This window comes from Channa argus, chromosome 6 (assembly GCF_033026475.1).
Source record: "Channa argus isolate prfri chromosome 6, Channa argus male v1.0, whole genome shotgun sequence".
NCBI classification, from domain to species: domain Eukaryota; kingdom Metazoa; phylum Chordata; class Actinopteri; order Anabantiformes; family Channidae; genus Channa; species Channa argus.
The window spans coordinates 4,933,538-4,946,956 of record NC_090202.1 but is presented as its reverse complement, the minus strand read 5'-3'; the positions used below and the strand labels follow the sequence as shown (position 1 = coordinate 4,946,956).

The following is a 13,419-nucleotide window of genomic DNA, read 5'->3' as shown; positions in this document are numbered from 1 at the left end:
ACCGTACTCTTTGATGTCAAAGCTATGGGAGATTTGCTCTCCTTTTTCTGTTGTTGCAGTGATTCTATACAATCCCTGTGCTGCCTCAGGAATTATTGTGTGGGAAAAATCAAGGATGCCACTACCAGTGGACTTATCCAACCACTGGGCAATGCGATTGAAACTGGGATCCTACATACAGTAGAGAAAGGTGCTTTATATCACTGATGATGTGCATTGTGATGTTATCGCTTCACATCCTTTTGGCAGAAATGAAAGTTAAAAACTTTCAAAAAGTGCAAGTTGGGTATTTACTGATTACAAGGTATTTAACCAAAAAGTTATTTCCCCAGCCCGGGACAAGGGAACCACAGGTGAAACCACGCTAACTGCTAAGGACTCATTCATAGGGCACTTTGTTAAGTGACCAATAAGTCTCTGAATGGCTTCAAGAAATATTTCTCTGCATGCTCACTATTTAATGTTTCACTCAGACAGTTTTTGCATTACAGATTGCATTCCTACAACATTCCTGGTTTGATTGCAGCCCCTGAATTCTAACCCTAATCAAAGGCTAAAATATGTCAAAATTGTTTTTTATAAAAAGTCACCAGTTGGTGTCAACTGTATCTCAGTCAATTTCCAATGCAAACCATTTCTTACCTGGAGCTCTATCACATTGTACTGAAAAGGAAAGACACAAAATATTTATGTTAAAGCTCTTTAGTTAACTACTAATTTGCACAGGATAAACAAAGTGCAGGTAAAATACATCTGTAAAGCTGATGTTAGAGGACAGACTGTACAAGTGTAGAGTATTAGTGATTTTTAGCTAGAACTAGTTTACAAAAAATTTAGATTTTCTTAAAAACAATACAAAAATAATACATTTTGGTTTAAATAACTTAAAAATCATAGCTTGGATGACAGGCTGAACAAGGTGCAGCTCTATTATAAGTAACACAGCCAAAGTGTGGAAGAAGGTTTAGATTTGAGTTATCACATTTGAAGCTGTCTTTATAACTGAGGAAATTTACCGCTTTCTAGCAAGCTGCCTTCAATCGTGTGATGTATTCGAGTGGATTTCACGTTCACTGCACACAGTCATGTTTTCAGGTTCTTTTCACAAATGGAAAAGGCCTTGAGCCCATATTGATTCAGATGTTTGGGTCAAAAGCAGTGTGTGCCAAATGAACTCTGACAGCCTGTTTATCACACTACTCCACACAGCGCTTCACACCCACGCTGTCTTCAAAATCAACAAACAGCCCTCCTTTCACCTCCCACTCTCCTGAACCGAAATAGACTTGTGCTTGAGATTTACCAACTGCTTAGTAGAAGCGCACCACACCACAGAGTTCAGCATCACCACACACACACACACACACACACACACACACACACACGTTATAACATGGTTTGGTTTAGATGATAAAGGAAACATACCTCCTGATTTACAGGAATGAAATTGTCATCCATAGAGACGATTCGGAACTGGACTTGAAAGAAAAGACAAAAACTATTAGCCTATGATTAATTTCTTTACAGAAAATTAATTTTATAGCCAAGCCAAGGGGGAAGTTAAAAAATAAATAAATAAATAAATAAAAATCAACAAGCCTCTTTCTGCATTTGTATTTGACACACAAAAATAAAGGGTACATAGTTTTTGGTAATAGTATACAGTGTAATGTAAGGGCCACATAAATAAAAAAATCAAAATAAAAAATATATTTTTTTAAATATTGCCAAGGCTGAAATGTAAGATTAAAACCAAAATTTTCAGAGTAAATCAAACTAATAGTTTTAGTCCCTATGATTTCATAAAATGCCAAGTGAACTTGTACTGTAAAGTGGAAATTCTGAAAAATATTTCAAGACTCAAGTCATACTTCGGAAAAGAATTCTAACAAAAGTTTTGCCGCATTTGCTTCTACAAAATGCCTTGATAGTGAAATTATTGAAATTTTACTTAAGACTGCAAACTGTCTTTATGTGCTTAAAGAGACGTAATTTCCTTATTACTACTTTCCACAAAAGTTTGACTTCATTTTTGAAGGTTCAAGGTTAAATTTCAACGTTTCCATTTTGACAAAAATGCTATGCTGTTTTTTTTAAAGGCCGTAATATTCCCCAGCAATGCAGTGCCGGTCCAAGCCCGGTAGAAATTGGGGAGGGTTGCGTCAGGAAGGGCATCCGGCGTAAAAACTGTGCCAAATCAACATGCGGACAATGATCCGCTGTGGCGACCCCGAACCCACGGGATAAGCCGAAAGGAGAGTAGTAGTAAGTACAACGATGCAGAAAAACTTTTTTCCAAGAGGTTTTCAACAACTGAGTTTTGTTCATTAGAAACAATGTGTTGAGACACTTTAGTGACTTCCACAAAATTTGTCATTCAAAAACTGATGCACCGAAGGCCAGTTGGGGCTTGTTCCAAAACAACATTTCCCATGATGCAACTCAATAACCAGGTTCATCATGTCTACATCCTTGAAACTTTGTCTACAATCTGTACTGTAGGTTTCCCGTTTAAAATCTGTTATGTCTAAGACCAAGCATAGACACCCTAATGACATCACCGTGACATTATTTATTTTACTCAGACTTACAATCCTGCAAATGTAAACAAATTTAACTAGTTTTACAAGGTAGCGTAGAGCTAACTATGTCAATTTTCATGTAGAAAAATTATCTGCAGTGAACATTTTAACTTTACATAGAAGTTCTTGTACACACAAAAATGACTTCGCTCCTCACAAGGAATTAGTTTGATGATGTCATCAGGATTATCAGGACTCTGGTTTTAGTCTTGTGATAGAAATTTACCCTCTTCCTTAGTTAAGTGTTTTTAGATCTTGGAAGAATTTTAGACAGAACTCAGCGTGATGAACCATCTCCGTTTAATACCTGCCGGCATTGAGAAGAACACATGGATGTTGGGGTCTTCTGACTTGTATCTCTCAAACCCCCTCTATATATACTGAAACGGTGTGAAAAATGGTGTGAAAAAAATAGCAATACACTTGAGTATTGTGATTTTATGTTTTGGGGAATCGATGCAGTATCACCAAAAAATTAACTCAATTACCAGTTTAAAGTGCAAAATGTTGCAGACAGCAGTTCATTTTGGGAGATTTAAATCCCTTATAAATGGACAGATTCTGATATTCTGTTTCTCTGATCACATAAAAACAGTAAACTTTTAACTTGGATATGATATGAAATATTATATTTTTAAATGGCTGTTGCAATATGACCCCTGTATTGTGATACTTAACTTATAAAGAATTAAAACAAAGACTGTTTCCTGGCGCCCATTTTGACCAATTTTAAACTTGGTTTGATAGATGCCCAGCGATATGCAACTCTTTAGGAAATACCAATCGTAATAACTGAAGTCCTTTAATTTAAGATTATACTGATTGCTCAGTGTACATAAGACACTTTGAAATGCTTTTTAATGAAAATTATGTGGATTCCGAACCACCTCTGCCAATAACTCTTAAGGAATCACTATTCTTCTGAACCTGAATATTTACATAATTCCTTTTTTTTTTTTAAAGTGGTGGTTCAGCATTATGCAGATATCATAAGTAGTCCAAAATTGTGCAAGTGCAGCTGAATCGTAAGTAGTGCAGTGTGTGGGGAAGATTCACAGTATAACTGCAGCAGAGTATCTATTCCATTTACTTCACAGCAGGATCCTCTAACATCTTACTGGTGGAATATGTTTGGAGCTACCTACCAGTCTGTCCAGGTTTGTAGATGGGTTTATCGGTGTGGATGATATGGATGAAAGCAGGAGGCTCAATGACAATTTTGGTCTTCTTGTTCATCGAGTCTCTCTCACCCCGAACAGTGACAATAATGGTTGCCACAGTTCTGCTGAGCACTGTAGGAGGCTGCAATACCAGAAACCATTAGTCAGGCAGGGCTCAGGAAGGAACCACTTTCAAATTTGTTTCATGTAGAACCATAATTAAAAGGACACAGTTAAAGGACACTTTCACTGATTTTGAACTTGCTTTTTTTGGTTCTAGTTTTGGGAGTAAATGTACATAAATGCCCTTAAACGTCCACTGTCCATCCCTATATTAAAATCTCTCTCTGCTTCTAGCTGAAAAATGCCTCCAGATGACATCACTTGGAGGAACCCTCAATTTAGATTATGTCATCTTGTTGCTCATACTATGGCGTTGGTAATCATAGTCAACCTGCTTTTCCAGAGCTCCCCCAGATGATATAATCTGAACTCCTAATGTTGAGAAACTGATGTCATCTGGAGTTTTTCAGCTAGAAGCAGAGAAATAGTTTAATATAGGGAAGGTTAAAAGGAACTAATGTACATTTACACCTTAACTTAAGGCATATAAAGCACGTTGAAAAATTGGTGAAGTTGCCCTAAATACAAAGCCAAATCCTAAAGCTTGTTTGTTTAGAGTTTGTTAGCTGTGAAACATTGTGAGCTGTACTGGTCTAGAAGGGATTGGTTTTTATGTCCATGTGATGTGTTAACATTTGTCTGATAAGAAATTCCAGAGAGACTAGAACTGACATTATGTCCTCATTCTGAGTCATTATGGGTCTCTCATGGGTCACGCTTGTATAACATATTGTATAACATATGTTCCACTTGCTGCCATTACATAACAGAAACTGGAACTTTTCTAAAAGTTTGTTAGGGTGGTGTTTAGTAAGTGTGTGTTAGGAGAAAGGGGCAGAAGGTGTTTTCAGAAGGAAAGCAGATACATAAGTCGCCTTGGGCATAAAGCAGCCTTTGTTTAGTTGCTGATAGAAAAATTCCAGACCAGTCCTGCAGCAGGGACCAAGATTGGGGAATGAAGTGAAACTAAGCTCTGGTGTCACAGTGGCTGATTGGGGTCGGGGGCCCACTTCACTTTAATATTAAGCAAGGGCTGCAAGTTGCGTAACAATGAGCACAGGTGTGACAGAAACCAGAGCAGACATTTACAGAGCACCAGGGGTGTTGACAGCCTTAGTCATGGCCCCCGGTAGGATAATTAGGTACATAATGACAGCAGGGATTGTGCCATTAGTTTAATGGAGGCTAATAGGACAAGGAAAGGAATGCACTGCACCTAGGATACTTTTAAATACTACAACACATTACAAACTGAGTTCAGCTCTGTTGCTGACAGTGGGAAAGAAGAAGCAAATACTGTAACACAAAAAGTATTGATTTATACTGCATGTACTCAGACCTGGAAGAATAAGCAGCGGTAAAAGTCCTGGTTGACGGCCTCCTCCAGGATAACTGTCTTGCCGGAGTTCACGTCGAGGGAGACAGTCAGAGAGACTGGCTCCGTGGGGCCGTGGATCTGGGCACACAGGGTCTCCTGTTTGCCTGCTGTCACGCGGGAGCTCACAGTCACTAAGTAAATACTGCAGGTAGATGAAGCACATGACAAGACAAAGTGAGTTCAACTTTACTGAACTTAAAAAGATATAACAAGAAAGCTAAGAGCTATTAAAAAGACTGAGGCTATAAGTACAACGCATTGTGTCCTGATAGTATAAGGAATGATGACTCAATTTTTCCAATGAGCTCAACGGTCAAGTTTGGCTGTTTACTTGGCAGGTTTGATCTGATTCTCTGAAGGTGAACTGCTCCATAGCAGGTTAGTTGCGCGGCTCAGGTTTATCAATATATCCATTTAATATCAATGGAGAGATTTTAATTTGAACTCCAAGATGTACATTCAGCTTGAATTCCACATACTGTATGGCAAACATTTTGTTATGGTTCTAAATGATCCATTGTTCCAAAATGCAATAAATGACTGCGCATGCAAGTCATGGTGGCCTTGCCCAGCCATGAAGGGCAAACTTGGTGCCACTCCTGAGCCAGAAAGGGCATCCATTGTAAAAACTCATGCCAAATCGATGTGTGGAACATGTACCACTGTGGCAACCCCTGAAGGGACAAGCCGAAAGCCACTGCCGTTTCTATCCTTTGATTTTGTTGAATCAGACTTATCCATTTCTACAGCTTTTAAAACACCATGTCTGGCAGAAACTGGCATCTTGTCTATTAAAAATGAAGCTGCTATGCACTTGCTTCTTTGCAAACGTTATCTTTAATATGGTAAGAAATGTTTGTTTCTCAATCTTTGTATGGCCATGTGATACTCTGTAAAAACGGTTTGCGCTCTGCTGTTTATCCTGCTTCAGAAATCTTTTCCAAACCTGCATTGTTTTGTGATCCCTTTTCACTACAATTTCTTCACCTTGTGCAGAAATACAAAGGAAAAAACAAGCTCCAATATCATAAAACAACAATTCCTAAGATATGCCAACTATTGTCCACATGTCCATTTTACGGGTTTGCCATTCCTAGGGCTCAACAGTAACTGAAACTAAACAATTCCCTCTCCGTGATAAATAGGCAAATTCAAACAACCTGCTGGTTTTAGTGTTGTGGTGGACACGGGTCAGCATAAGGACAAACTATGATGCATTGTGTGTGGTGGCACTTTGTTGATCATGGCCCCCCGTTCAATTTTGTTCAAGCTGACCCCATATCTAATACAACATTGAACATTAATCTAATGGATTTGTCAAAAATCAGTTGAAGCACAGGTATTTTTTTATATTAAAAAAAAATGCAGTAATATTCAGAGTACTTCTTCCACCACTGTAAAACACATGCAAATCAGTAATTGGAATGTGGGGTCATTTAAACCAACAAGTTGCTTCGTGCACTGAAGGACATCCTAAACAGCGACTTTATTCAAATACTCGTTTCAGGCTGGCTGGCACACAGAGGCCTGTGGCTGCCAATGAGAAATAAAGGACACATTTAATTGAGTTTTGGGTGGTGCTGCTGAGAATATTGATGACTTGTTAGCTGGAGATGGTTGCGTGATGATGAAAAGCCATTTGACACAGACACTAAACTATGAAAGGCATTTGAGTCATGGTGAGCGCAGTTCAAATAACACAAAGGATTGCAAAAAAAAAAAAAAAACAGAGTTTGAAATCAATACCTGGGGACTGAAGTTTCTGTGTGCATACACAATCAATACTTTGATAAGAAACTAGTCTAAAACTGCATCACTTTGTCTTTTCAAATATGTGGTAACCACTTTGGATGATTGAGCAGATTGACTAAACAAAGCTTATCCATCATCTGGAATCGTTTCAGTCTTCCAGATGATCTTAGTCGATATAAGATGATTGGTAATCAGAGGGTGTTAAATGGTAACAGATGGAGGTGCACGCATGTACACACAAACACACACGCAGACTGGTTGTCTGCTGATTGCATAATACTGTCCTCAGGCCAACCACTAAACTTTCTGGCTCTCCCCAGTGGGACAATGCTGGATGTCGGTGTTTGTGTACTACAACACACCACAAATGCACATACTGTACAACTTTTTTTTTTTAAAGAAATAATTTAACCGTGTGCAAGCGAACGCGTGCACTTGGCGTCTGACGGCGTGACGCACAAACCCAAACGCAGCAGTTCCATCAGAAACTTTTGACTTACGTGTCATTGAGATGGGCCGATATCGCAGCGTGGAGTAGCGCAGATGCGACCATGACGGCGCATATTTGGAGGACAGGTGCCATGTCTGCAGAAGATAGTCCTGAAGGAAAGTTCTGCAAGTAGCGGGACAACACTAACCAGCCGAACTGCACCCCAAAATTAGGACGCGTTTCCCCCGTTGCGATCCGAACCGGTGGCGGTGGTTTGCTGTTTATACCTCCGAAACCAACGCCACCCACTCCCCCTTCAGTCACTCCCCTCTAAGTTCGTTGGACCTTTGCAGCCTCCTCCCTATTCCCCAAAGCGTTTCACTTCCCAAAAGTTGAATCACGCTGTCCTGCCTGCTGCCAGCAGCAACACTCCTGTTTCCAAAGAATCTGAGTGCAGGGTGACAAAAATAAGGGGGTCTAAAGGTGAAAATACAAGAGCCATTCAGCCACTTAGTTTTTGGGCACTGCTGAGCATCAACAGGCCGGAGGATGACAGCTGAGAGGAAAAAATGTCCCCTAAGAAAGAAAAATCCCTGTGTCCCAGTGAGGCCCCCTGTGATCATTAGAGAAGCCATAATGATGCTTGTGTCATCACTTTTCACAATTACAACCCTTTTTATATGCAGATCGAAATCATTTCATGCTTAGGCCTCAATTATTACATTTGGGAAAATGTAATGTGGAACTTTAGGTGAATTGTTTATATTGACTTTAAGCACAGCTGCAGGTCTGAACGGTTGAATGAAACAGAGGCTGAACATTTCTGACTTTTAGTCCCTAAAATTGGGCAGATACACTCAGATACCCTGTGGAGTGCAAAGACACACACCAAAATATTGTGCATGTGTCTTTGCAGCCTAACAAACACGGTGGCTATGTATCCTCTTAAGTGAAACACTTTTTACCAGAGAGGTTACTGTTTAACATCCTTCTCTGTGTTTTCTGCAGATCAGAGAAACAGTATAAAATCACGGTTAGGGGTCCAGTGGTGGACTCAGACTCTCTGAGGGCAGGGGCAATAAAAACTTAAAAGGGCACCTCTTACCAGCACGATTAGTTTTTACTTTAATTTATTTTTGCTTCTTATGCATTTGGGTTACCTTGCAGGGAGCCTAACCACATTTGCTCATGGGGGAACCTTAGAGGCTAAGTCACAAGTCCTGTTCCCCCTTTGTCTCTCTGTAGGAATGTGTTCTGTATCTTAGTCACTTGATTACTGTGAGGTATATAAGTAAATGGTAAATGTTCTGCACTTATATAGCCCTTTTCTACCTGTTGGTACTCAAAGCTCTTTAAACTGCTTCACAATTACACTCACCTGGAGCAACTGAGTTGGGGTTCAGGACACTTTGACACGACCAGAGGAGTGGGGGAATCGAACCAACAACTGTGGGATTGGTAGACAACTGCTCCATTGCATAATATTTTCACTCCCCCTAAGGCTTATTGTTGCTGCATCGTTGGGCTCTATGACCCCTGTGAGTGTGAGACTTTATACACAGCCCTGTTCTGTAGACTCAAATCAGCTGTATAGTGTATTTTCTGTGTTATGGCTCCTGTTATTTTTAGCTCAAGTTCTGTCAACGGTTTAGTGGTCTACAAAACTTACTTATGTTTGTGTGTGGCATTGAATTGAAGGCTTTCCTGTGGTCAAGAATGTACTTAGGGGATTCTTTCTGGATCTTGATCTGCTGACCTCTCAGCAAATGGTGCTTTGAGCCTCTGGTGTTGTTTCCAATGCCCTTCTGAGAATATGTACTGATTAATATAAACCTGTAGCTAGGCATCCCTAATGCCTACTAAGACCTTCCGTGTTGTGGAAAGGCCTGTTATTGGTCTGTAGTTAGTAGTGCTGCTTTGTTCATGCTACTATTGGTTTTTTAGCCAGTAAGTATGGATCATGTCTTAATGATTTTGATTTGCTGTATTTATTGCTACTGTTACAGTGGTAGTTCTGGGAGATGCCTGTGATCTGCTCTCAGCCACTGGGCTCTAGTGTTATGGGTTTCTTTTTCCTCCAATATGCCCTTCCTGTAATGGTAAATGGTAAATGTTCTGCACTTATATAACGCTTTTCTACCTACTGGTACTCAAAGCACTTAACACTGCTTCTCATTCACCCGTTCACCCCCCACATGCTATGCAGCTGGGAGCTAACACTCACTGGGAGCAACTAAGTTGGGGTTCAGTGTCTTGCTCAAGGACACTTTAACATGTGACTGGAGGAGCAGGGATCAAACCAACAACTGGCAGATTGGTGGATGACCGCTCTACCTCCTGTGCCACAGTGACCTTAATGTTTGCTTTCTGTTGTCAGTTTCTCTGTTCTTGCTGTGTTTTTGCTGTGTACTGCCAGTACACCTTGGATGGTTCTTTGGAGAACAGGGCATTTACCATATTTCCCCTTTGGTACTGTATCTCTGCAGCTTACTTACCAGCACTGTGAGCCTTAGTTTCTTTATGATAGATACTGCTTAGAAACTGCTTGATGTTTTTTTTCCACCAATTGTTGGTATTTGTTCTTAAGTGTTGACTGCTGCCAGTTTATCAATTACTCTCTTTCTCAGCTGCTGTCCCCACTAGTGGAATGGGTGTGGTTGATGAGGTCTGTTGTTGGTAGCACAGTCAATTGTTCTTCCAGGTATTCATTCGTCTTATTTGTGATGTGTAGTTGGTTAAGCTGTAGGAGAAGCTTCATCTGTCTTCATCTACAAGTGCTGGGTACCTAGCTGTTTTCCCTGGATGTTTATTGTTCCTATAGGAGAAAGAAGATACAAAGTTAATGTCATACAGTGGTGACAAATGTGGGGTGAGAGGAGAGGACACAGGGACAAGAGAAGGAAAGGAGCTCAGAGCCTCAGGGGGCAGGTCCCCCAGCAGTCTAAGCCTGTGGTAGCATGACTATAACTACCTATAAGCTTTATCAAAGAGAAAGGTTTTAAGCCTAGACTTAAAAACAGAGAGGATGTCTGCTTCCTGAATCTGAACTTTGAGCTGGTTCCACAGGAGAGGAGCTTGATAGCGAAAGGCTCTGCCTCCCATTCTACCAATGGAAATTCAGTGAACCACAAGTAGGCCTGCATTCTGAGATTGAAGTGGTCTGATGGCATGATATGGTACTAAGGTCTTTTAGATATGATGGAGCTTGATCCTTTAGAGCTTTATATGTAAGAAGCAGAGTTTTTGATCATATTCTAGATTTTATGGGAAGCTATTGGAGAGAAGCTAGTCAAGGTGAAATATGATCTCTCTTGCTAATTCCAGTCACCACTCTTGCTGCGCCATTTTGGATTGATTGTAGGCTTTTTAGGGAGTTAATGGGGCATCCTGAAAGTAGGGAATCACAGTAGTCCAACCTAGAATTAATAGATGCATGGACTAGCTTTTTGGCATCACTTTGAGATTCCAGGTTCTCTTGTCTAGTCCATGAGTGATTTGTTCCAGTAGCCCATTAATCATCTGATTAGAAGCAGTGTACAGTGCTTTGAGTGCCAATAAGCAGAAAAGCACTATATAAGTGGGGTCAGCAAAAACTATTGAAGTCATGTTCATTTACATAAAATTGATAATGTAATTATTGCTACAGACCTGTCTCCGGGTTTGTTTACGTCTTTCATGTGGCACCATATCTCCTCCAGATCACATCCTCACCATGTTCTCCACAGGGACTTCTTGTTTGCAGAATCACAATAACAATCAGAAAACTGTTTATTGCCAGTGTCCAGGGTCTTACAGTGGTGTCACTCCTCCCACTCACCCTGGAGTAATTCGCACCAAGTTTGTGGTTCAACAGAGATTCGGGTGGCCATCTCTCAACAAAGATGTTAAAGAGTTTGTTTCTGCTTGCACTGAGGCCAGGCGCCCCAGCGGCCTTTTTCAACCACCTCAAACTCCCTGTCTAGACACTGTCTGAGGACTTCTGATTTGGAATTTGCCCTGCTCTGCTTTGCTTGTTTCTGCTTTCCCTACTCAATCACCTGTTCCTCCACCTGCACCTTATGTTCAAAAACTATCCTTGTTCTATCCAGCCTGCTGTCTCCGGCTACAAGTAAGCCCGTTTTTTGATTATCTGCATTTTGCCCCCAAAGAAATATATTTTAATCACCTGTATCTCTTGTTCTCAGTGCTCGATCTCCCCTCCTCTATCGCTCAGTAAATTGCATCCTGTAATCGGACTCCCCAGCCTTCGGTTTACCAATCATCTATTTCCATTATTTTCAATAAACCTTCTCAAACCTTCCCTTTGTGTCTGTGCTTCTGGGTCCTATTACCAAAAACCCTTACAGCCATAGACAGTTAAGAACACTTAACAGTACTAGGAATTTGTTTTGTTGTCAGGTGCAAACACATGATCTAAAATATAAAGTTAAAATGCAAATGTGCTACACACAACAAATTTGAAGTATGTACACAGAGATAGAATAAAATATAATAAAAATAATATAAAAAGCTATAACCTGGTTTCTTGGGATGTCATGTCTTCGTCACTAGCATGGAAGGACAAGGCAGTAGGTTTTACTATGAACCAACCACCATATACAGATAGTGCTCATGGGAGTTGTTGTGTTGTAGTGGCACACTGCCTTTATTTCAAAGGACGTTTGAGACTATAATTAAAAGATATATATTTATATATATAATTCAACCGACCTAAGCGGCTAGTGCGAGTGACAGTGTTACTCGCCACTGCTGATCCACTCAAACTGGTTAAGTTCGAGCCCTGTTAACAATATAAAGATAATATATTTTACAATAAAGAGTGTATCATGGAATTTTAATTGACAGGCAAGATGAGACGTGCCACAGGAGCAACTCTAAAACAACACATGAAAGAAGAGCTATTACCAATGTGATTTTGGTCTCCTATTAACGAAATAGTTCCCTTACTTTTATTAAGCTATTACCTGGAAATTATTTGCTGATTACATGATATTATTATATTAATGATTTATTATTCTCAACATAATGACCCTGTTACAATATTACTGAAGGAGTTTGAATAGAGGATGTTGAACTGCTGAATAAATCCTTTAACATGATCATTGACTATAATTTACACTTTATAAGCTAGATTGAAAGTTTGTGTCCCTTGACCTATTTTAATTTTGAGGCCAACAGTAATAAACTCTCCTTTAAACGCAACAGTTACATTAATACCTACATTATAACTATAACTGAAACGACAGCCATGGTTCAAATTTGTTGTCATTGTTGTGTGACTTGCTTAATATGTTTCAATATTAGACTAACATTAGACTTTTGTCAAATGTCTCTTTGAGCCACAGAGGACATTATACAACTGTCAACAAGATGAGTGCTATTTTTTGTGACACCCTCATCCACAGCATTAGGAAAGTATTTCTATCCTGTTGACAACAAGAAGAATTAACCACTAGCCAGAAGGAGGTGAATGCTTTATACACACAGCTAGAGGAATCTGGCACAAGTCGTTGTGTACCTGAGTGTGACTCATCCTGTGGGATAGCAGGAGAGGGCAAACATGAGGTGAGTTCCTCTCAGGATATTAAAGGTTCTACTCATTACTGTATGAACAAATAAGCAGATGAGCATTTCCCACAAGGCAAACAAGGTGTGTTCTGGCTTTTACAAGTAAACTTATCATTCAAAGAAAGAGCTACGGTCACTTCTGGAGGTTTTCCTTTCACTAATTGCCCATGATACTGGCTTATAAATTTAAGTTGTAATGGAAAAAAGATCTTTACACAATAAACTTTAATATCAAACACACAGATTTTTAGAAATCTAGGAAGTGAGTGAATTATGGCTCTCATCATCATGGATCTCATACAAATCTGTGTATACTTACACTGCATGTATAGGGGACAGTGGTGCAGGAAGGTAGAGCGGTCATTCACCAATCTCACAGTTGTTGGTTAGATCCATGGCCTGTCTGGTAACATATCAAAGCATCCT

At 39.9% G+C, this 13,419-nt stretch overlaps 1 protein-coding gene across 3 annotated transcripts in view; it reads right to left on the bottom strand.

Moving 5' to 3' along the window:
* Nucleotides 1-7,728, bottom strand: part of LOC137128412 (alpha-2-macroglobulin) — a 28,322-nt gene extending 20,594 nt beyond the window's left edge. For 2 of the 3 annotated variants that reach the window (XM_067506374.1, XM_067506375.1), the window contains exons 1-6: nucleotides 7,496-7,728; nucleotides 5,205-5,385; nucleotides 3,728-3,884; nucleotides 1,426-1,478; nucleotides 643-663; nucleotides 3-171 (exon numbers count right to left, since the gene is read on the bottom strand). In XM_067506374.1, coding sequence (XP_067362475.1) covers nucleotides 3-171; nucleotides 643-663; nucleotides 1,426-1,478; nucleotides 3,728-3,884; nucleotides 5,205-5,385; nucleotides 7,496-7,578 — 664 coding nt within the window. In that variant the 5' untranslated portion in view covers nucleotides 7,579-7,728. The remainder of the gene's footprint in view (nucleotides 1-2; nucleotides 172-642; nucleotides 664-1,425; nucleotides 1,479-3,727; nucleotides 3,885-5,204; nucleotides 5,386-7,495) is intronic. The other variant, XM_067506373.1, reaches the window with a different exon arrangement.
* Nucleotides 7,729-13,419: the final 5,691 nt, after the last annotated feature.